Source organism: Equus asinus, chromosome 10 (genome assembly GCF_041296235.1).
Source record: "Equus asinus isolate D_3611 breed Donkey chromosome 10, EquAss-T2T_v2, whole genome shotgun sequence".
NCBI classification, from domain to species: domain Eukaryota; kingdom Metazoa; phylum Chordata; class Mammalia; order Perissodactyla; family Equidae; genus Equus; species Equus asinus.
In genome coordinates, this window is record NC_091799.1 from 54083783 (window position 1) to 54106286 (window position 22504).

Consider the following 22504-nt stretch of genomic DNA (forward strand, 5'->3'; position numbering starts at 1 on the left):
GCGGGGCCGGGGGTGGGGTGGGGTGGGCGCGGGGCGGGGCCGGGGGCGCGCGGAGGTGGGGCCTGAGGCGGGGCGGGCGCGCGGGCCGGGGCCGGGGCCGGCGCGGGGCTCGGCCGGGCCTCGCGTCCCGCAGTGGAGCGCCGAAGGACCCCCCCCAGGTCCTGGCCTGAGCCCCGGGGGCAGGGCGGCGGGCCCCCAAGAGGGGCGGGGCTGGGGGACGACCGAGGCTCCCGGTGCCGGGTCTGGACGCCGCAGCGTCCCCAGGGCCCGCCCGCTCCGCCCCCGCACTGGGTGCTCCCGCGCGCAGAGGGCGAGCCTGATAAATGTGGGAGGGAGGGAGGGAGTTCTCCACGGGGGCGTTGGGCGCAGGCCTCCAGGCCTCGGGCCTCGGCGGACGGCCACCCACCGGCCCGTTCATTAGGCCTCAGCCCCCCCCCCCTCCGCAGCTCTGCGAGCTTAACATGATCACTCCCCCCCCAGCCGTTTGACAGAGAAGGAGACTGAGGCCGGAGAGGGGCCATCGCCTCCCCCAGAACGGTCAGAGCACCCCTCCTTTCAACACACCTAGATCCTCCGAGCCTGGAGACCCTGCGGTGCAGCCCGGAGCTCGGCACCCAGACTCCCCATCCAGTGCTCCTGGGACCGGACGTCCGGCCCAGGACCCTAGGATCAGCATGAGCCCCCTATGGGCCCCCCGCTAGGCTATTCCCCCCAAACAGGCCAATGACAGCGCCCGTCCCAGCCCCATGGATGTCAGGCCTGGGCCCGGGTGTAGCAGTGTCCGTTTCTTGGTGGTTTCTAGGGTTTCCACCACAGGACATGTCACAACGGGTGCTGGACAGAGTAGGTGGGAGGAGGAGGGTCAGTGGCACCAGAGGCAAGGGGTGAAAATGGGATTAAGGTCACTTGGCCTGGCTTTGACTTCTGTCCGTGCTGTGTGGCTTTAGGCTAGGCACTTGCCCTCTCTGAGCCTCAGTGGTCACCTCTGTAAAACAGAACAGCCACGACCTCTCAAGGTAGTGATGGGGATTCAGCACATCCCGCGAGTGTCTGGATGGGACAGGCTGGGGATGCAAGGAGCACTTAGCCAGCCGTCTTGATTGTGATCACGGGTCTTTCTGACCGCCAGATGAGGTGCAAGCTCGCGTTTCTCCCTCAGGCCTCCAGGCCCGGGTGCCCAGGGTCACGGAACCTGGGGCTCTGCATTCGATCTCCCAGGAGCAGAAGGAGTCCAGCCGCCTGGGCACGGCTGCCCTCCAGACCGTCCTGCCCGCCAGGCCCCGGGGCGGCGGCCTCTAGGTGTTCTTGCACCTGTCTGCCGTCCTCCGAAGGCAGCTCCGTGTCCAGGGCCGGCTCAGGAGCACCCCGAGGCGGCTTCGGCTTCTCCTCAAGAGGCTCAGGTGTGTCCAGGTCGGTCTCCTCGTGTTTGTCGCAGGGCATGCTCACCACCAGGACCTTTTCTGGGGACGACTCCTCCGGGAAGTCTGCCGGGCTGATCCACTGCCAAGCCTGGAGAAGGAGAACGGCTGAGGCTGTGGGCAGGGCCCTATGTCCCACCCACACAAGGAGGGCGTGGGCCAGGCCCCTGCTGGCTAAATTCTCTCAAGCCCTGAGACCAAGTGGAGGATCAGTCGGAAGGGTCCCCACTGCTCTCTGAGAAATCGGCCTCCTCTTCTCCCAGTTGACGTGGTTGGGCAGGGCAGTGGCCCCACCCCAGCTCTTAGCCGGGAATGTGATCCTGGCCCAGCCAATCAGAGCAGCTAGCCCCCTGGTTCCGGGGACAGGCTCCGCGATGGGCATGTGACCCAGGGGCATGCCCCTGAGACTTCTGCTCCAGTGAATGGGGAAAATGGACACTCTGCTTCCACCGAGGGAAGGCTGAGCCCCGGCCAGCAGCACAGAGAGATGGAGCCCTAGGCCCTGCATCCAGCCATGCCTGAAGCCCACCACCCTGGGATTTTGTTTGTTTGTTTGTTTGTTAATCAGGTTCCCTTTCTGTTGAAGCCACTTTGAATCTGTTTCCGCTGCTAGCAAATGACCCACAGGAGGTCCCTCTCTGGGCCTCTGCTTGCCCATCTGCAAAATAGGGCAGGTGTCTGGAGGCCCTGCGTCAGTGGGTTGGGGGAGAACAAAATGAGCTACTGCGTGGCCATCACTCAGCAAAGCCCTGGCCCCGAGTATGAACCCAACAAACAGAACCCGGAATTAGAAAAGGAGACCTTACCTGCTTCCCCTGGCTGTGAGGGAGCTCGACAGCGGTGCTGGCACAGGGCGTGGGCAGGGGCGGGCACAGGTGCCGGATGGCTCTGGGGATGGAGGGGAGCCGGTCAGAGGAGTGGTGCTTCTGTATGTTCTCGCAATCCTCCTCTTTTTGCTGAGGAAGACCGGTCCTGAGCTAACATCCATGCCCATCTTCCTCTACTTTATACGTGGGACGCCTACCACAGCATGGCATGCCAAGTGGTGCCATGTGTGCACCCTGGATCTGAACCGGCGAACCCCGGGCCACCGAAGCGGAGTGTGTGCACTTAACCGCTGTGCCACCGGGCTGGCCCCTGTTCTTGCTTTTCTATTGTCCTGACTTGTTTCATGTCTATTAGGCTATAAAGGGAGTGAGGATATGAGCTGGGGGAGCCGGTGCGGGAACTTGACAGACCCGAGTTTGAATCCTGGCTCTGCCCCACTGCTGGGCGCCTTAGCCTTCCCACCTGGGCCTGTTTTACCATCTGTGAAGTGGGCACAAACATCTAACTGGTGTGAATGGCACTACCATCACTCTCACGGCTCCTGCGGGGGCGGGGGGGTCACCTGCTTAGGCCGAGGTACCCCAGGGTGCCCAGGAGAAGGACGCTCACGAAGCTCCCCAGAGACACGAGGACGACGGACAACTCGGAAACCTGAGCTTCTGCGGGTGAGGGTGAGAGAGCTTGCTGGAGGGGCCCCTCCGCCTCCCCGGGGAGGGAGCTGGGAGGCTGGCCCCATCGCCTGCCCCGCTGCCGCCCCTGGCAGCCAGGGCCCCTCCCAGCCTCTGTTTCCTGGTCTGTGAAGTGGGAGGGCAGGGACCCCCCGCCCGTGACTGGGATCCAGGCCTGGCGTGCAGGCGGTGCTCGGGCCCTGCGGCTCCAGCTCCTGCATGTGGACCCAGGCGGCCCTGGACCCAGACCTCCCGCCCACGGAGCCTGAAGCCCTGGTCCTCTCGGGGTCGGATTTCACTGCGAGGATGACAGGCAGCGACGTTGGCAGGGAGAAGATGATTTGGTCTTCAAATCTCTGATGGCCACACACCTCAAGACAGCGGGACCCACATCCTTATCTTTGTGATGGTGAAGGGAGTCATCTAGACTTATTCATTCATTCACTCAATAAACAGCCCTCCTGCTCCTTCCTCCTCAGGACCCCCCAGCTGGGGGAGGCACAGGCCCCCCCACCCACTCCCAAGGTGTCACTCTTGGGAGGAGAGTCAGTCACGGGGCGGGGGGGGGGGGGTGCCCAGAGGAAAGCATGGAGGGCTTCCTAAAGAGGGGGCTTTTGAGGCACAGGACATGCATGCGCAAGGCCTCAGGAGTGTGAGAGAAGGTTCCAGAAGAGAAGCTGCAGGAGACAAGACCAGGGAAGGAGGAGGAAGAGGTCCGGCTGGAACTTTCTCGATGGCGATGCACGGGGAGGCAGGGAGGAAGGACCAAGGGGCAGGGCGGGGCTGCTCGCGGACTCGGGGGAGGCCAGGGCCGGGGGAGCCCGCGGGGCCCCACTCACCGACGCTGAAGCGGTGGGGCGGGCTCCAGGCGCCGCGCCGCGTCTCCGTGTCCGCGCGCACCTGCACCGTGTAGGCGGCGCCGGCGCGCAGGCCGCCCAGGGTGGCCCGGGTCTCCGTGGGCTTCACGGGCAGCTCTGCGGGACGGAGGCAGCCACGGGTCACGGACCCCGGGCTCCCCGGAGGCCAGCCGAGCCCCCTGGAGGCCGGGGCTCGTGGACGTTCTGCTGAAGGCCCTTCCTAGGGCAGCCGCTCCCCGCAAGCTTATTTGGAGGAATCGGCTTCATGCAAATATTCCGTGAGTGATGCTGATTTTCTCAGTTCTGCCCCTCTCGCTCCACCCGCTGCATGCTCGGTCCCCTCCAGCCGCTTCCGCTGCCTCCTCTCTGCTCCCGGCAGGCGCAGGCTCAGCCCCACGGCAGGGCCTTTGCACTGCCGGCCCTCCCTTTCCCCAGATGCCCCAGGGGCTCCTGCGTCACCTCCTTCCCGGCTCTAGGGTCAAGGTCAGCGTGAACTGTCTATCCTGCTCCCCCGGTAGCCCAGCATCTCGGCGCACAGGAGGACCTCAGTAAGTGCTCGTGGGATGGGGAGACGGGGACAAATAACGCCCCTCGTAAAAACCCTTTCCAATGAGAATGCAGTTGTTGGCTGTCATCAGAAAGAAAAAATTCCTAGAACTCTAAATCCATATTGTTTTTTGTCTATATTCAAGAGGAATATTCCTCCAAAGAAATTGGGGGGAAATTGGTGAATTTCGCTGAATGGTCATTTGGCGCATTAATCTTCAGCAATCCGACCTTTGGCAAATCGGTTTCCGCAGATGCGCTGCTCCTGGCGGGGGCTGCGGCAGGCGGTGGGGGAGGCCGCGCTGTCCCGGGGGTGGAGCCCGCGGGGAAACCCCGCCCCCCCGCCCAGCCCTTCAAGCTTCTTTCCCTCTGAAGGGGCGGGAAGGGGCACATGTCTGAGCTCAGACAGGCTTGCTTAACCTTTGGGCAGGTGACTCTCTCTCCAGCCTCGGTTTCTCCATCTTGGAATGGAGACAGCTGTCTCCACGCCACGGGAGTTGAGTTGCTGAGACACATAACAGACTGCCATCCATGCAGCCGGGGAGTTGCCAGCCCCCAGCCAATGCCCACCAGGCCCTCTTCGGGGGGGTCTGGAAGGAGCCAGCAGTCAAGACCCTTGAGTCCAACTGTCTTGTTTTATGGGTGGGAAAACCAAGGCCCAGAGAGGGGCAGCGAGGTGCCGAGGTCACACAGCAAGGTGGCACTCAAGCCCCGAGCTCTTCCTCCCCAGCCTGGCCCGGCCTGCACAGCCTCACATACCTGAGCCCCGGCCGCTGCCCTCCTCCCAGCAGCGCACGACATACTCCTTCAGGACGCCGGGGCAGGTGCTCAGCAGGGACGGCGTCCAGGCCACAGACACCGAGTCCCGGCCCAGCTGCTTCACCGACACGCGCTGTGGGCTCCCGGCCTCCGAGGCTGCAACCGACACCCCTGCCCAGTCACCCCAAGAGCCCGCCCAGCGCTACCTGCAAGCCCCACCCAGCACCACCCCAGACCCGGGACCTTGGCTCCAGCACTCAGGCGCTCACTGCCCGGCTCGGAGCCTCAGTCTCCTTTCCTGTAAAATGGGGCGGTGTCGCTCGGGGGTCCTAGGAGTCGACTGAGCGCAACACACAGTAGGTGCCTCTGACTACTCATTCTCTCCTCCTGACACCCAAGGCCACTGCCCAGGCCTCCAGGAGACCACCCTGGAGACCACCTACAGGATTGGACAGCTCACCATTGCCTCCAAAGTGGTAAGTGGACAAGACTGTGGACCATGAGGTGGGCTTCTCTGGGCGCTCAGAGGCAAAGATGGTGATGTAGTAACATGCCCTCTGTGCCATCACTGCAGACGCCCAGCTCCAGCTGTGGGTTGCTGGAAGAATGACCAAGGACCAGGTCAGTCAGCAGATTGTGTTTCTGTCTCTGCGCCTTTGCACTGGCTGTGCCATCCACCAGGAACTCCAAGAGCACTCCTACTCATGCTTCAAAGCCCTTGCACCAACGTCCCTCCTCCAGTATCCCTTCCCTATGCCTCCCTCCAACCGTCCCCACCCCTCCAGCCCAGCCTTCACTCCCTGAGGCCAGGGGCGGCTGTATCCAGCTTTGCCATCCCGGGCTGGGAGCTCCTCAAGGGCCAGGATGACGCTGAGGCTTCCCGGGCCCTGGTGGCCAGGCTCAGGGTAGGAAGTGGCAGAGTGAGAGGGTGCCTGGGCCATATAGCCCCCTTCCCTCCAGAGGCCTCATTAATTTGCCACCAGCATCTTCCAGCTGCCACCTTCTCGGGCATGGGCGAGCATTCAACAAACACTCATTGCCTGTGGGGTGCAGCCTGCCCGGGGCTGAGCCCTGACACCCCAGGGTCCTGGCAGGGGCTCTAGACCCGCACGGGTGGCAGAGCCCAAGTCTGGGCCCGTCTCCACTCCCGTGTGGCCTCAAGCAAGTGGCAAGAGCTCTGTGGGTCTCAAACACCCCCTGTATCCGGCCCCCGTAGGTCTGAGCCAACCGGGAGCTCTGACGGAGGGCGCAGAGGCAGAGGCAGGACAACCGACATGACGTACCCATTTCAGCGGGGTCCTGGTCCTCGGGTGCAGTCAGGGTGCAGGTGGTGAGGCTCCCGTCCTGGCCCTGGGGCTGCCACTCAATGCAGTATGTCGTGCCCTGGGCCCGGGCTGGCCAGCGCAGGGTGGTCCCATGGGCTCCGGCGCTGATACTCAGAGCCCCCGGTTCTGGAAAAGACGAGGAGGGACATCACGGCAGCGGCTCCTGCAGCCGCCGTCCTGCCCCTGCACCGGGCCCTCGCCACGGGCCGGGAGCCGCAGGGTCTGCCTCGGTCTCCCCACACGGCCGGGCGCGGCGGGGACGCCAGGGGCTGTCTCAATGAACAGAGCCCTTCTCAGCTGACCGTGGGTTCCCGCCAGGATGCCCACCACCATTGCTCCTCAGACGGCCCTGACTGCCCCCGCCAGCATGGGGGGGCGTCTCCCCTCCAGCACATACGGCCCCCCACCACTCGCCTCGCCCAGCGGTGCGTGGGTGTGGCGCAGGATGGCCCTGACCAGAGCTCGGAGGCCTGAGGACACACCCACTTAGTCCCCGGGGCTCATCTCTCCCACTCCCTACAGCAAGGGTGCCTGCAACAACCTCAGGGAGGCAAGTACTGCTTCCCGTTCTGGGGACCACGACTACCACTTATTGAGCACTTTTTATGCACCAGGCCTATGCCACTTTGCTATGATCACCTCAATGATACAGAAACTGAGGCTCAGAGAGGGAGAGCCACTGCCCCAAGGTCACACAGCAAGGCCATGGCCCAAACTAGACCAGGAGCTGACAGACTCGCTGCTGTGCCACCCTGGCAAGTGGCTTCACCTGTCTGAGCATTGGTTATCTCATCTCTGAAATGGGCATCCTCGTAGTAGCCCCGCCCTCACAAGGATGCTGGGTGCTCAGCAGGGCCAGGACCAGGGTGAGGTGAGCGAGGTGGGCAGCAGACCCAAAGTGTAAGGAGACTCCAAAGGACATGGTCATAAACAGTCATAAACACCATTTTAAGGCAATATTTTAAAAAAATCAAAATGAATTAAAAAATATGTAATGAGTACTGTTCACAATTGTCAAAAGGTGGAAACAGCCCAAATGTCTGTCTGTGGATAAAGAAAGAAAGTGTGGTCCATCCACACAAGGGACTAGTACTCAGTCATAACAAGCACCGAGGCCCTGACATGCGCTACAGCGTGGAAGGACCTAGAAAGCCTCACGCCAAGTGAGGGAAGCCAGACGCCAAAGGCCACACAGTACGATCCCATTTACAGGAAACGTCCAGCACGGGCACATCCACAGAGACAGACAGCAGAAGAGTGGCGGCCAGGGGCTGGGGAAGGGGACAGGGAGGGAGTGCTCATGAGAATGGGGTCTCCTTTACTGTGATGGAATGTTCTGGAATTAGAGGTGATGGTCGCACAACATTGTGAATGAACTAAACGTCCCTGAATTGTTAATTTTGCTATGTGCATTTCGCTTCAATAAAATATATATGTGTATATACATACATATATACATAAATATGTCTCGATTTTTCCATTATATAAAAAGTATATGTATGTTTAATATATGAATATATATAAAGTGAGCAAAACACCAAGATTTTAAATGAAGATAGGGTCAGTCCTGTCCTTGCACGGTGCTGCCTCGCTCACCACACCCTGATCCCGGCCCTGGTCCCGACACAACTTCACTTACAGAAACCAGCGGCCTGCGCGGCGGCGGCTCGCAGCCCGAACCTGCTAGAAGCCCGCGCTGCCCCCCGCGCGCGCGATCCCGCACCTGGGCGCTCGGCCGCCGGGATGTGCCACGTGCGGTTGGGGCCGCGGCCGAGGCGGGTCCGGGAGACGACGGCCAGGTCGTAGGCGGCGCCCGACAGCAGGAGCGTGCGCGGCAGGCGGAGCGTCCTGGCGGCGTGAGGCTGGCACGGGCAGGACAGCATGCGCAGGCGGACGCGGTAGGCGACCTGCACGCCCGCCGCCGGCCCGCGGCAGCCTTCCGGGAGCTCGAGCGGCGGCGGCTGCGGGGGCGGGAGCGCGGGGCCCTGAGCGCCGACCCCAGGGCGCGGTGGCCGCGTGCCCCCGGGCGTGTAAGGGATAACCGGCCTGCACGGTGGCGAGGCTGCTGGGAAACCGCGTTCAGAGGCAGGGCCCTCGGGTTTGAGGAAGGAGTCGTTTGGCAAAACCCCCGGGGAGCCAGCCAAAAAAATGTTTTCATCTTTGGACCCGGTCACCTGAAGCCAGGAAACTTCTAAGAAAAGGAGTTCAAAGCAGAGGAAACCCAGGCAGCAAAGGGGCTTGTCTGCGCCTTATGGTGACAGCCCACCCGGGACCTAGCCCAGTCAATGGGGGTGAAGCCAATGCATGAAATACTGGGGGGTTGTGCCCCTGACTCTGGCAAGAGGCTTCTCCCTCTGTGCCTGTTTCCTTCCCTGTAAAATGGGGGTTAATTAGACTGCCCTTAATTGGTTAGGGGACTTCAAAGAAATTATCTCCCATTCAGACCTACGCGGTCACCTCCTTCCTGGCCTCCCAGCTTCCACCCGAGCCCCCCACCATCTGTTCCCCTGAAGGCAGCCAGAGGGAACCTGTGGACACCTGAGTCCAACCCTGTTCCTCCTCTGCTCACACACCCTCCATGGCTCCCCATTACCTTCAGAGGTAAACTCACAGTCTGCCCAGTCCTCGCCACCTCCACATCTCATCTCCCTCCATCTCCCACTTGTACACCCCCACTCCAGCCTCGTCTCCTCCTCCCTGCCAGGAAGGTCACCCCACAGCCCTGTGACACCCCATTACCTGCCCCTCCAGGGTCACCTGCCTCCTCCCATTGTGGCCAAGCTGCTTCACTGAGAACCTCACCTCGGGCTCGGGGGGGTTTTCTGCAATGAGACAGCAAGACAGTGACACGGGGGGTGCCCTTCCTCGGCCTCCTCACGGTCGGAGGGGGGCCCAGGACCCTGCCCTTCTCTCCCCTGAGACACAGTGTTCCCCTGCCTTGTTAAATAGTTTCCAAATCTGAGAACTCGGAGATTCATTCCTCAGCAGCGTGACTGCGCTCGGCGTTACTGACCTGGACACTTAAAACGGTTAAAATGGTACTTCTTATGTTGTGTGTATTTTTACCACATTTAAAAAATCTAAAAACATCTCTTGGAGTTGTTTCCCAGCAAACATGCACTTGGGCAGGAGGACGCCAGCCTCCCCGCCCCGCCCCCCCGCCCTCCTGCAGCGCCACGTCTCCCGACGACACAGCCACTTTCGCCTCCTTTAAAAGAGGCCTCCTTTGAAGGCTGACCACACGAACTGGAAGGAGAGACAGACTGAGAAACGTTTTCTCTTTAGATTACGGATTGGTCACATTTTACAAACTGACACTCACTCTCTGCCCTGCCTCCTTGCATGAATTTTCCCTAATGTCTCCCGTCACCTAATTTCTAACACTCGTCGCCTGATTTCTATACCCACTGCCGTGTTTCTGACGCCCAGCCCTGTTTCTGTGCTTCAGTTGTTCTCACCAGGGGGAACGCACACAGGGCTGCTCCAGCTGCTCCAGAGACCTCCCGGGGCCTCTGGCCTGCGCCGCCGCCGAAGCTGGAATTCCTGGACCGCATCGGTCTCCATGGGGCAGAGGCACGATTCTGGGGAGAAACAGGTCAAACATCAGGCCGAGGGGCTGTCCCACACCTGGGGGTGTCTGGGGCTTGGCACTGCTCACTTAGTCACCGTGAACTTATTGAGTGCCAACTGTATACATGCCTTTATTGAGTGCCAACTGTGTACATAGACTTATTGAGAGTCAACTGTGTGCCGGGCCCTGGGGACATGGCAGGAACAGGCCACACCCTGTCCTCCTGGGGCCTTGAGGATCACCCGCTTCTTCACCTGTCCCAGGTTCAAGTCCCAGCAAGGCCACCCCTTGGGATGTGACCTTGGCCAATGGCTTCTCACCCCCAAGCCTTTGTTTCCTCACCTGTGAAATGGGCATAATCCAATACTGAACTACAGGGCGGAGCAACAAAGATACAAAGAATTTAGCACTGGGCCTGGCACACAGTAGGTGCTCAATTAATGCTAACTTGCTGCAGCTGTTGTTACTATTCTTATTCTCACCGAAGCCAGCGTCATCCTGCAGTCCACAGTCGCCCTAGGACAAGACCATATTTATGTACTGTTTACATTTGGTGTTGAAAAATCTTAGCTCTTTTGAAATTTTAAACAGTGATTCTGCCAAATGTGACGTGGGACCTCAAACTGGACCCAGGAGCAGAGAGAGGACATTCTTGGAAAAACTGGTGGCAGCCAGATAAGCTCCGGAGTTCAGTTCCTGGCAGTGTCCCCATGCTTATCCCATCGTCGGGACAAACACCCCCGGCGGGCAGGACAGTAACAGGAGGGAGGGCTCTGCAGGTGCTCTCTGCGCTTCTTTGTAACTTTTCTGAAAATCTCAGATTATCCCAAAATTAAACGCTTATTCGAAAGATTACTTTTGTTGGGGCCGGCCCAGTGTCGCAGCGGTTAAGTGCGCGCGTTCCGCTTTGGTGGCCCGGGGTTTGCCGGTTTGGATCCCGGGTGCGGACATGGCACCGCTTGGCAAGCCATGCTGTGGTAGGCGTCCCACATATAAAGTAGAGGAAGATGGGCACGGATGTTAGCTCAGGGCCAGTCTTCCTCAGCAAAAAGAGGAGGATTGGCAGATGTTAGCTCAGGGCTAATCTTCCTCAAAAAAAAAAAAGTTATGTTTGGAAGCAAAATTATTTTATAATTTTCTTTAAAATGACTTTAGAGGGCAAAAGCTGTCTGCTGTGTTAGGGGTCAGGAGAGCCAGGACCCAGCCTGCCCTCTGGTCCTTGTGTGACCCTGAGAGGCACCCGCCTCCTGAGCCTCAGCTTCCTCATCTGGCAGGGGGCTGAGAGGGCCTCGTGCAGAGTGTAGACCAGCTTAGGGGCTGGAAATAAAACAGAGGGAAGCCGCTTCCCGTCAGGGGCCCCATGTCACCTGCCTCCTATGATCAGCACCCCTTCACCAGATGGGGAAATTGAGGCTCAGGCAGGGGCACATTTGGAGGGAAGACGGGGCCGAAGCTGAGGCGGCTCCCTGCCCTCAAGATGCTCCCAGTCTGGGGGAGGAGACTGGCCACGATCAGAGGCTGGTGCTCTCTGGCTCCCTGGAACCGGGGCTTCCTGGGGACTGGGTCGGGGCTGGGGTCTCTGGCAGGCCCAGGATCGCCCCGCCTGGAGGAACAGCAGGGGGTGACAGAGAAAGCGAAAGAATGAAGGAAGGTCCAAAGATGTACAGATGGCCACCAGGCTTGTGGAAAGACGCTCAGGGCCACTGATCGCCAGGGAACACCAATCAAAACCACGATGCGATGCCGCCTCACACCTGTCAGAAGGCAGGAGACAGGAGGCAGGAGAGGATGCGCTGGCAAGGATGTGGAGAAAAGGGACACCTGGGCACTCTCGGGGGAACGGAAACTGGGGTAGCCACTGTGGAAACCAGGATGGAGGTTCCTTAAAAAACTGAAAATAGAACCACCATATGATCCAGCAATTCTGCTTCTGGGTGTTTCTCTGAAGGAAATGAAAAACACTAACTCGAAGAGATATGTGCACCCCGTGTTCACAGCAGCATTAGTCACAAGAGCTGAGATGGGGAAACAGCCTGAGTGCCCATCGATGGAGGAACGGATAAAGAAGGTGTGGTATATATATGCAATGGAATACTACTCAGCCATGAAAAAGGAGGAGCTCTTGCCATCTGTGACAACATGGATGGACCCTGAGGGCATTATGCTAAGTGATATAAGTCAGACAGAGAAAGAGAAATACCATATCACCTCACTTACATGTGGAATCTAAAAAACAAAACAGACAAAAATTCAAACTCAAAGATACAGAGAACAGATTGGTGTCTGCCAGAGGTGGAGGGTGTGGGTGGGTGAAGGGGGTGAAGGGTCAAAAGGTACAAACTTCCCTTGGAAGTCTAGGTCAGTCCTGGGGATGTGAGGTGCAGCGTGGGGACTGCAGTTAACGACACTGTACTGCATATTTGAAAATTGCTAGGAGAGTAGGTCTTAAAGTTCTCATCACAGGGAAAGAGAATCTGCACTGCATCCAGTGATGGATGGTACCTAGACTTATGCCAGTGACTGTGTCACACTACACAAACATCGAATCATCATGCTGTCCGCCTGAAACTACTCGAACATCATGTGTCGATCATACCTCAATAAGCAAAATGCAGGAATGGAGGAAGAAAGGAAGGAGCGGGTGGAAGGGCAGCTTCCTGGAAGAGGAGGCCCCAGACCGGGGCCCTGAAGGTGAGCCGGACTGGCCTCTGCTCCGGTGGAGGGAACTGCATGTGCAAAGGCAGGGAGGCTGGAAACCCAGGGCACAGGCAGAGAACAACGGCCACTCAGGAGGCGGCCGGTGGAGCCACGAGGCGGGGGCGGGAGCTGGGGCCAGCTGAGGATGAGGATGCTCTCCCGGGGGCAACGGGGAACCAAGGAGGTCGTGATGAGATCTGAGTGTCAGAGACCCCCGAGGTTGGACGTGGGCAAGAGTAGAGGCCGGGCGGGAGGGGTGACAGATGTAGAGATGGGGAGACAGATTTGGGGAGTGAAGGTGTCCTGGGACAGGCCTGTGCACACTGCTGAGCTGGGGGACAAACTCACCAACTTCCACGAGCTGCCAGGCGTCCGGTGCCGGAACTGCACCTCGGCCCCACCCTGGCGGGTGGGCATCTCCCACTCCATGCGCAGCTGCCCCGCCACCCTGGACACCTTGATATCTCCTGGTGGAGGGTCGTATTTAACTGGAAGCAGAGATGGGGTTGGAGAGGGAAGCTGGCAGGTGTGTGAATTGTTGGTCCCGAAAATTCCAGAAAATCCACCCATGCCCCGCCTGCCCCAGGGTCACCAACTGCATCCTGCAAATGTGAGTCAGGGACACCCTTGCAGGTCCCACTTAAGCCTGGGGATCTATGGGTCAAAGAGTCAAGATTTATGCACAGGATCCTGTTAGTGAAGATAGCTTTAAAATACTAACACCCATTGCTGGCAAGGTTGTGGCGAGACAGTCGCTTTTGTCAATTGCTGATGAGAAGGTAATGAATTGATTCTATTTTCTGGAGGATTTTTAGGGAAATCTCACTATTTTAGACCCACTTCAAGTAGCCTGGCCCAAGGAGAGACATCTGTCTCTCTTTCTGCATCTTGGTCATTTCATGCCACAGAGGGAGGAAGAGTCTACCTCAGGGCCTTTGCGCTTGCTGTGCCCTCTGCCTGGAACATGTTTTCCACCTTAATTCCTGCTGGATCCTTCTTATCCTTCAGGGCTCATCTTGAGCTGGAGGCCTCCTTGACCCCCCAGTAGTATCTCCCCTTGTGTGATGATCACGCCTTGTTCACCATCCCCACTTGAATCTGGGCTCCGTGAAGGCAGGGTGGTGCAGGGAGCAGGGAAAGGCAAGTGAGGCAAGGCTGGACAAACACAGGGTCGATCTTGTCTTTCTTTAAAATGTTGATATTTTATTCATCGAGGATTATTTTTTGCATTAATTTTGATTTTTTTAAAATATTACATTACAGTATTGTCTATATTGACTGCTGAGTTTTTGGCTTCCCGTTAAAATTTTGTGCCCAGGGTGGTGCCTTGCTTGCCTCGCCCTCGTCCCAGCCCTGGGCTGCGTGCGACCTCCATTGGCCTCGCCCATGTCCCCTTTGACTCGCCATGGCACACGGTAGCCGCTCAACGACGATATGCTAGATGAATGTTTTGCAGCATGAAAACAGATGTTAAAGACCCACCAGGGTCCCTGCAGCATGCGGCCTCAGGGCAGAGCCAGAAGCAACCTCCGCGTCCAGCACTCGGGGATTCAGACGGGAACCACGAGAGACCCCCCTGAGACACGCAACAGTGTCTGGTGTGAGAGCGGCCGGCAGTACCAAGCCTCTCGCCAGGGCCCAGCACCCCCCCCAGGTCTAGGCTGGAGGACGAGAGGCTTCTTGGGTGACGAGGGGACAGCCGGGAGGAGGAGGAGAACAGGGTGCTGACCTGAGCTGTACAGCTGCAGGGTAACCTCAGGCGACTTCTCCGTGCGGTTCGCGGTCCGGGATTCCACCCAGAGCGTGACGTTGTAAAGCACAGATATGCCGTCCTGGTCGGAAAACTGCAGGGTGGTGGCTGAGCCGGCCGCGAAGTAGCAGCAGCGCCCCGGCCTGAGGCTGCAGGAAGGAGGGTGTTGGTGCTGAGTGTGGGGTCCTAGTGGACCCCAGAGTGTCTCGGTGGCCACAGCAGATGGCGTGCATCACGTCTCAGCATCCTTTTCTGTCCTTTTATCCCCCCATCCTTTTATAACCCCTCCCCAGCCTGGGGGTTCCTCAGGGGCAGGGGATCAGCCTGAGACTGAGGTGTTTGGGGACCCCAGAATCTCCCAATATGGGCTGCAACAGAGGGAAGGAAGAAATGAATGGCCCAATGAATGGATGGACAGACGGATGAGTCAGTGAGGGGGGAGGGTGAAGGAAGGACTAGAGGGACCCTAATCGCTGCCCTATAGGGATGCCCACCCAACTGAACCCCCACAGTGCAGAGCCCCACCCTCCCTGCCCACACAAGAAGCTGAGGCTCAGGAAAGAGCAAGGGCCTGGCCAAGGGCACAGGTCTGAGAGCAGGGATGCAGGGGCATGGTCCAGGGGCAGGAGCGCAGGGGCACAGGGGCACAGGGGCAGGGGCGCAGGGGCACAGGGGCACAGGGGCAGGGGCACAGGGGCAGGGGCGCAGGGGCACAGGGGCACAGGGGCACAGGGGCAGGGGCACAGGGGCACAGGGGCAGGGGCACAGGGGCACAGGGGCACAGGGGCACAGGGGCAGGCGCAGGGGCACAGGGGCACAGGGGCAGGGGCAGGGGCAGGGGCACAGGGGCAGGGGCTCAGGGGCAGGGGCACAGGGGCACAGGGGTAGGGGCACAGGGGCACAGGGGCAGGGGCACAGGAGCACAGGGGCGCAGGGGCACAGGGGCACAGGGGCACAGGGGCAGGGGCACAGGGGCAGGGGCAGGGGCACAGGGGCACAGGGGCAGGGGCACAGGGGCACAGGGGCAGGCGCAGGGGCACAGGGGCACAGGGGCAGGGGCAGGGGCAGGGGCACAGGGACACAGGGCCAGGGGCACAGGGGCACAGGGGCAGGGGCACAGGGGCACAGGGGCAGGGGCAGGGGCGCAGGGGCAGGGGCACAGGGGCACAGGGGCAGGGGCAGGGGCACAGGGGCACAGGGGCACAGGGGCAGGGGCACAGGGGCACAGGGGCAGGGGCAGGGGCACAGGGGCACAGGGGCACAGGGGCACAGGGGCAGGGGCACAGGGGCACAGGGGCACAGGGGCACAGGGGCACAGGGGCAGGCGCAGGGGCACAGGGGCACAGGGGCACAGGGGCACAGGGGCAGGGGCAGGGGCAGGGGCTCAGGGGCAGGGGCACAGGGGCACAGGGGTAGGGGCACAGGGGCACAGGGGCAGGGGCACAGGGGCACAGGGGCGCAGGGGCACAGGGGCACAGGGGCACAGGGGCAGGGGCACAGGGGCACAGGGGCAGGGGCACAGGGGCACAGGGGCAGGCGCAGGGGCACAGGGGCACAGGGGCAGGGGCAGGGGCACAGGGACACAGGGCCAGGGGCACAGGGGCACAGGGGCAGGGGCACAGGGGCACAGGGGCAGGGGCAGGGGCACAGGGGCACAGGGGCACAGGGGAACAGGGGCAGGGGCACAGGGGCACAGGGGCACAGGGGCACAGGGGCAGGCGCAGGGGCACAGGGGCACAGGGGCACAGGGGCAGGCGCAGGGGCACAGGGGCACAGGGGCACAGGGGCAGGCGCAGGGGCACAGGGGCACAGGGGCAGGCGCAGGGGCACAGGGGCACAGGGGCAGGGGCAGGGGCACAGGGGCAGGGGCGCAGGGGCACAGGGGCACAGGGGCACAGGGGCAGGGGCAGGGGCAGGGGCACAGGGGCAGGGGCACAGGCGCAGGGGCACAGGGGCAGGCGCAGGGGCACAGGGGCACAGGGGCAGGGGCAGGGGCAGGGGCAGGGGCGCAGGGGCACAGGGGCAGGGGCACAGGGGCAGGGGCACAGGGGCACAGGGGCACAGGGGCACAGGGGCAGGGGCAGGGGCACAGGGGCAGGGGCGCAGGGGCAGGGGCGCAGGGGCACAGGGGCACAGGGGCAGGGGCAGGGGCAGGGGCACAGGGGCACAGGGGCACAGGGGCACAGGGGCAGGGGCACAGGGGCACAGGGGCACAGGGGCAGGCGCAGGGGCACAGGGGCAGGGGCGCAGGGGCACAGGGGCAGGGGCGCAGGGGCAGGGGCACAGGGGCACAGGGGCAGGGGCACAGGGGCACAGGGGCGGGGCACAGGGGCACAGGGGCACAGGGGCACAGGGGCAGGGGCACAGGGGCACAGGGGCACAGGGGCAGGGGCGCAGGGGCAGGGGCGCAGGGGCACAGGGGCAGGGGCACAGGGGCAGGGGCACAGGGGCAGGGGCACAGGGGCACAGGGGCACAGGGGCACAGGGGCACAGGGGCAGGGGCACAGGGGCAGGGGCAGGGGCAGGGGCACAGGGGCACAGGGGCACAGGGGCACAGGGGCAGGGGCACAGGGGCAGGGGCACAGGGGCACAGGGGCACAGGGGCACAGGGGCACAGGGGCAGGGGCACAGGGGCAGGGGCAGGGGCAGGGGCACAGGGGCACAGGGGCACAGGGGCACAGGGGCAGGGGCACAGGGGCACAGGGGCACAGGGGCAGGCGCAGGGGCACAGGGGCAGGGGCGCAGGGGCACAGGGGCAGGGGCGCAGGGGCAGGGGCACAGGGGCACAGGGGCAGGGGCACAGGGGCACAGGGGCGGGGCACAGGGGCACAGGGGCACAGGGGCACAGGGGCAGGGGCACAGGGGCACAGGGGCACAGGGGCAGGGGCGCAGGGGCAGGGGCGCAGGGGCACAGGGGCAGGGGCAGGGGCAGGGGCACAGGGACACAGGGCCAGGGGCACAGGGGCACAGGGGCAGGGGCACAGGGGCACAGGGGCAGGGGCAGGGGCGCAGGGGCAGGGGCACAGGGGCACAGGGGCAGGGGCACAGGGGCACAGGGGCAGGGGCACAGGGGCACAGGGGCAGGGGCAGGGGCACAGGGGCACAGGGGCACAGGGGCACAGGGGCAGGGGCACAGGGGCACAGGGGCACAGGGGCACAGGGGCACAGGGGCAGGCGCAGGGGCACAGGGGCACAGGGGCACAGGGGCACAGGGGCAGGGGCAGGGGCAGGGGCTCAGGGGCAGGGGCACAGGGGCACAGGGGTAGGGGCACAGGGGCACAGGGGCAGGGGCACAGGAGCACAGGGGCGCAGGGGCACAGGGGCACAGGGGCAGGGGCACAGGGGCACAGGGGCAGGGGCACAGGGGCACAGGGGCAGGCGCAGGGGCACAGGGGCACAGGGGCAGGGGCAGGGGCACAGGGACACAGGGCCAGGGGCACAGGGGCACAGGGGCAGGGGCACAGGGGCACAGGGGCAGGGGCAGGGGCACAGGGGCACAGGGGCACAGGGGAACAGGGGCAGGGGCACAGGGGCACAGGGGCACAGGGGCACAGGGGCAGGCGCAGGGGCACAGGGGCACAGGGGCACAGGGGCAGGCGCAGGGGCACAGGGGCACAGGGGCACAGGGGCAGGCGCAGGGGCACAGGGGCACAGGGGCAGGCGCAGGGGCACAGGGGCACAGGGGCAGGGGCAGGGGCACAGGGGCAGGGGCGCAGGGGCACAGGGGCACAGGGGCACAGGGGCAGGGGCAGGGGCAGGGGCACAGGGGCAGGGGCACAGGCGCAGGGGCACAGGGGCAGGCGCAGGGGCACAGGGGCACAGGGGCAGGGGCAGGGGCAGGGGCAGGGGCGCAGGGGCACAGGGGCAGGGGCACAGGGGCAGGGGCACAGGGGCACAGGGGCACAGGGGCACAGGGGCAGGGGCAGGGGCACAGGGGCAGGGGCGCAGGGGCAGGGGCGCAGGGGCACAGGGGCACAGGGGCAGGGGCAGGGGCAGGGGCACAGGGGCACAGGGGCACAGGGGCACAGGGGCAGGGGCACAGGGGCACAGGGGCACAGGGGCAGGCGCAGGGGCACAGGGGCAGGGGCGCAGGGGCACAGGGGCAGGGGCGCAGGGGCAGGGGCACAGGGGCACAGGGGCAGGGGCACAGGGGCACAGGGGCGGGGCACAGGGGCACAGGGGCACAGGGGCACAGGGGCAGGGGCACAGGGGCACAGGGGCACAGGGGCAGGGGCGCAGGGGCAGGGGCGCAGGGGCACAGGGGCAGGGGCGCAGGGGAAGGGGCACAGGGGCAGGGGCACAGGGGCACAGGGGCACAGGGGCACAGGGGCACAGGGGCAGGGGCACAGGGGCAGGGGCAGGGGCAGGGGCACAGGGGCACAGGGGCACAGGGGCACAGGGGCAGGGGCACAGGGGCAGGGGCACAGGGGCACAGGGGCACAGGGGCACAGGGGCACAGGGGCAGGGGCACAGGGGCAGGGGCAGGGGCAGGGGCACAGGGGCACAGGGGCACAGGGGCACAGGGGCAGGGGCACAGGGGCACAGGGGCACAGGGGCAGGCGCAGGGGCACAGGGGCAGGGGCGCAGGGGCACAGGGGCAGGGGCGCAGGGGCAGGGGCACAGGGGCACAGGGGCAGGGGCACAGGGGCACAGGGGCGGGGCACAGGGGCACAGGGGCACAGGGGCACAGGGGCAGGGGCACAGGGGCACAGGGGCACAGGGGCAGGGGCGCAGGGGCAGGGGCGCAGGGGAAGGGGCACAGGGGCACAGGGGCGGGGCGCAGGGGCACAGGGGCAGGGGCGCAGGGGAAGGGGCAAGGGGGAGAGGCATGCAGAATCCTCACCAGCAGCGCAGGAAGTGGCTGACCCCGGCCGCGGGGCCCTCATACCGCCAGGAGCACTCGTAACCAGCGCTGGATGTCCGGTAGCAGTTCAGATCCCTGGGGCCCGAAGTCGAGCCTAGAGGAGATCCCAGAGGTTTGAGAACACACCAGAGTGTGCAGGAGCCTCCATGCTGAGCACCCCTGGGGGAGCCTTTCTGCCACTTATATAATCCAGTGCCACCTCAGCCTGAAACCGCTGTGGGTCACAGCCCCCTCCCATGCCCTCCGCCCTGTCTCCTGCCATCTGCCCTGCTCACCCTGCTCTGGCCACACTGGCTTCCTCACCAGTCTTCAGACACCTGCTCAGTCCCACCTCAGGACCTTTGCACATGCTGTGCCCTCTGCCTGGAATGCCCTTCCTCTAGATTTTGACATCCCAGTTTCTCCTCTACCAGCCAACCAGAAGCAGCACCTCCCTGTCCACCCTGCCCTGCTCTGCTTCCTCCCAGCACATCACCGTCACTGCAGTGTGTGCATTTGTTTCCCTACTATCCACCTGCTGCACCAGGTTGTGACCCCAGGAGGACAGTTGGGCTCACAGCTGACTCCCTCATGTCTAGAACTGTCTGCACTCAGTAGGTGCTCAGTAAGTATTTATTGAGCAGAGGAACAGATGAGGCACCTGCTCTGGGGCTGACCCTTGGTGGGGTACACAACAGCATAAATGTTCCAGCAACACCTGCCTTGGGGGACTTCAGAATCTGTAACAGCTGCTTAGCCCCCCACGCTGACCAAACCAAGCAGACGTGGACACCGGCCCTGCGGCCCTCCTGGGAGGAGATGAGGCGTGCCGCAGAGATGGCTCTGGAACCCCCAGCTCCGTGAGGGCTGGCCGCCAGGCTGTCGGGCCGTGCTCTCAAGGCTACAGGTGGGGCAGGAGGGGGCAGATGGAGGGGCTGCTAGGGATGAGGCAGTCACAGCCCAGCACAACCCCCCATCAGTGGGGACCGGCTCCAGACCTGAGTCTGCATCCGGGTATGGCGGGTCCTGGAAACAGCACCCACTGCTGCTGCAGGATCCAGCTGCAAAGGCAACGAGGAGAGTGACGTTCTGGGCCTCTCTCTGCGTGGGGGAGGGACTGGGCCTGGGGGCTCACCAAGTGACCATCCACCTGCCCACCCACCTTCCCATCTATGCATGCACACATCCATCCACCCATCCATCCAACTATCCACCTGCCCACCCTCCCACCCACCCACCCACTTTCTCATGTACACATCCACCCATCCACCCAACTATCCACCCACCCATCCACCCACCCACCCACCTTCCCATGTACACATCCACCCATCCACCCACCCACCCACTTTCTCATGTACACATCCACCCATCCACCCAACTATCCACCCACTCATCCACCCATCCACCCACCTTCCCATGTGCACATCCACCCACCCACCCACCCATCCATCCACTCATCCACGCACCTTCCCATGTGCACATCCATCCATGTATCCATCCAACTATCCACCCATCCACCCACCCACCCACCATCCCATCTACCCATCCAGCCAGCCAGCCAGCAACTTCTTGGGCTGCTCCTCCAAAGCCCTCAGGGGCTCCCCATCCCCCTCTGTTACTGGTCTCCGGGCCTCCCTGATCCCGTGAAACCTTGCAATGTGGCCAGCTAGCTACTCTGAGCCCTCTTCCTGCACTCAATGCAGCCATCTGAAGAGTCAGCACCCTGCTGATGTACAGTTTACAGAGAGGGAGACTGAAGCATAGAGAGGCAAAGATGTGGCCTGAGGTCACAGAGCAGCAACGGCAAACCTGGGATGAGAGTCCAAACCAGCCATCCCAGGAGGCTGAGCCCCTTCCCATTGATAGCACAAGATAGAGAGAGATTGCGTATATGTATATTGTATCTACTATATTAATAATATCCTGTTTATACATGTATATCTGTAGACTTGCTCTCTATCCCTCTCATTGAACTCTGGGAGGTGCAAAAGATTCACAGATTCAGCCCATTCCACAGAAGCACAGAAGACAAAATCAAGACCAGAGCAGAGACCCCAGAAGCCTTTATCGCCCGTCTCCCATGACACAGGGGACGTCTGAGGCGCAGAGACAGGGAACCCCCCTGGGACCCGCGTGCACGGCCCACCACACACACGCGCCTCCCACCCCCCCAGCAAGAAGAGCTGAGCACAGTGTGGGGGACTCACCACCCCGCTTGGGGAGCAGGAGGAGGAGCACGGGCACCAGCCTGGCCACTGGCTGGCCCATGGGGTCCCCTGGGAGGCCCGCGGCCACGGATGAGCTTCCGCGCGCCAGCGAGGCCCCAGCCACCCTGTCCTTGCGCCGGAACACATTGAAGCTGAACCAGAAAGAAGACTAAAAGGATTAAAAAAAAAAAAAAGTTCGATGTTACAGCCCCTCCCAGACCAAGTCAAAGTGAAAGAAAAACCCAGGAAGTGAGCTCCGGCTGGCGGCCTCATCCCGGCCTAACTCACCCGCGGGGCGAGTGGGCCCTGGGCCCCGGGTCTGCTCTGCTGGCCCCAGACCCAAGTTGGCCCTGGGGGCCTGCCCCACGGGTGACCTGGGCGCTGGCCGGATCTCAGCCGTCGCTGGCCGACTGCTGACCCACAGGAGCTACCGGGTAGCTCACTGTCCTGGGACGTCTGACTTCACTCTCCCAACAAATCGGCCGGAAGCCTTCATTGTAGCCTGGGCCCCTCTGCGTGCCACCTCTCCACTTCCCAGACCCCAGCCCCTTCGCTTCCTTTAGACTCACCTCACTCTTCTCTGTGTCTGTTTCTCAACCTCTGAAAGTCTTGGTTTCTGACCCCCTCTCTCTGCTGTCAACAAAGGCCCAAAATGTCCATGGAGAAGAGCTGACACATGCAACACAGTGGACGAACCTGACACCTCGTGCTGAGTGAGAGAAGCCGGACACGACAGCCCACGCGCTGTGCGACGCCACGTAGGAAACGTCCAGGGCAGGCGGATCCACAGAGGCAGGAGCAGATCAGTGGTGGCCAGGGGCTCTGGGAGGGGGATGGGGAGGGGCTGCTCATGGGGAGGGGCCTCCTTTTGGGGTGATGGAACATTCTAGAACTAGATGGAAGTGATGGTTGTACAACACTTCACATACTCGATGCCACTGAATTGCACACTTTACAATGGCTAATTCTATGTTACGTGATTTTTACCTAAAAAAAAATGTTCATGGAGCCCAGGGGGACTGAGGAGCAGGCTGA

At 62.6% G+C, this 22504-nt stretch overlaps 1 protein-coding gene and 1 long non-coding RNA gene across 10 annotated transcripts; one reads left to right on the plus strand and one right to left on the minus strand.

Annotated features, from left to right (window-relative positions):
- Nucleotides 1–765: 765 nt before the first annotated feature.
- On the minus strand, nucleotides 766–22170 carry IL12RB1 (interleukin 12 receptor subunit beta 1). Of its 9 annotated transcripts, XM_070519448.1 has the most exons (18): nucleotides 21470–21617; nucleotides 20261–20323; nucleotides 19985–20163; nucleotides 19263–19377; nucleotides 14399–14568; nucleotides 14152–14245; nucleotides 13018–13157; nucleotides 10455–10488; nucleotides 9860–9982; nucleotides 9141–9223; nucleotides 8125–8362; nucleotides 6360–6527; nucleotides 5537–5674; nucleotides 5077–5232; nucleotides 3754–3888; nucleotides 2809–2905; nucleotides 2225–2306; nucleotides 766–1509 (listed from the first exon to the last, which is right to left on the minus strand). In XM_070519448.1, exons 4-18 carry the CDS (start codon nucleotides 19303–19305, stop codon nucleotides 1156–1158), a joined length of 2055 nt encoding a protein of 684 aa, XP_070375549.1. In that variant the 5' UTR covers nucleotides 19306–19377; nucleotides 19985–20163; nucleotides 20261–20323; nucleotides 21470–21617; the 3' UTR covers nucleotides 766–1155. The 9 variants fall into 9 exon arrangements, with proteins under 9 accessions (XP_070375549.1, XP_044629622.2, XP_070375547.1 ...); XM_044773687.2 differs by lacking the exons at nucleotides 14152–14245; nucleotides 19985–20163 and adding an exon at nucleotides 22039–22170 and having other exon boundaries at nucleotides 21470–21638; XM_070519446.1 differs by having other exon boundaries at nucleotides 14152–14568.
- LOC123287112 (uncharacterized) lies at nucleotides 3912–5788 on the plus strand. The gene is made up of 4 exons (XR_011506412.1): nucleotides 3912–4049; nucleotides 4248–4319; nucleotides 5476–5552; nucleotides 5651–5788. It is a non-coding gene; the product is annotated as an uncharacterized lncRNA (long non-coding RNA).
- Nucleotides 22171–22504: the final 334 nt, after the last annotated feature.

Bases quoted from the DNA above. Each gene is read 5' to 3' on its own strand.
- IL12RB1 (XM_070519446.1), bottom strand. From the start codon at position 19,305: ATGAGGGCCCCGCGGCCGGGGTCAGCCACTTCCTGCGCTGCTG. The intron at 9,224-9,859 runs GTGAGAACAACT...GTCTCATTGCAG, and splicing joins CCCTGTGTGCGTTCCCCCTG to AAAACCCCCCCGAGCCCGAG. The intron at 5,233-5,536 runs GTGAGCTGTCCA...TGTCGGTTGCAG, and splicing joins TTACCACTTTGGAGGCAATG to CCTCGGAGGCCGGGAGCCCA.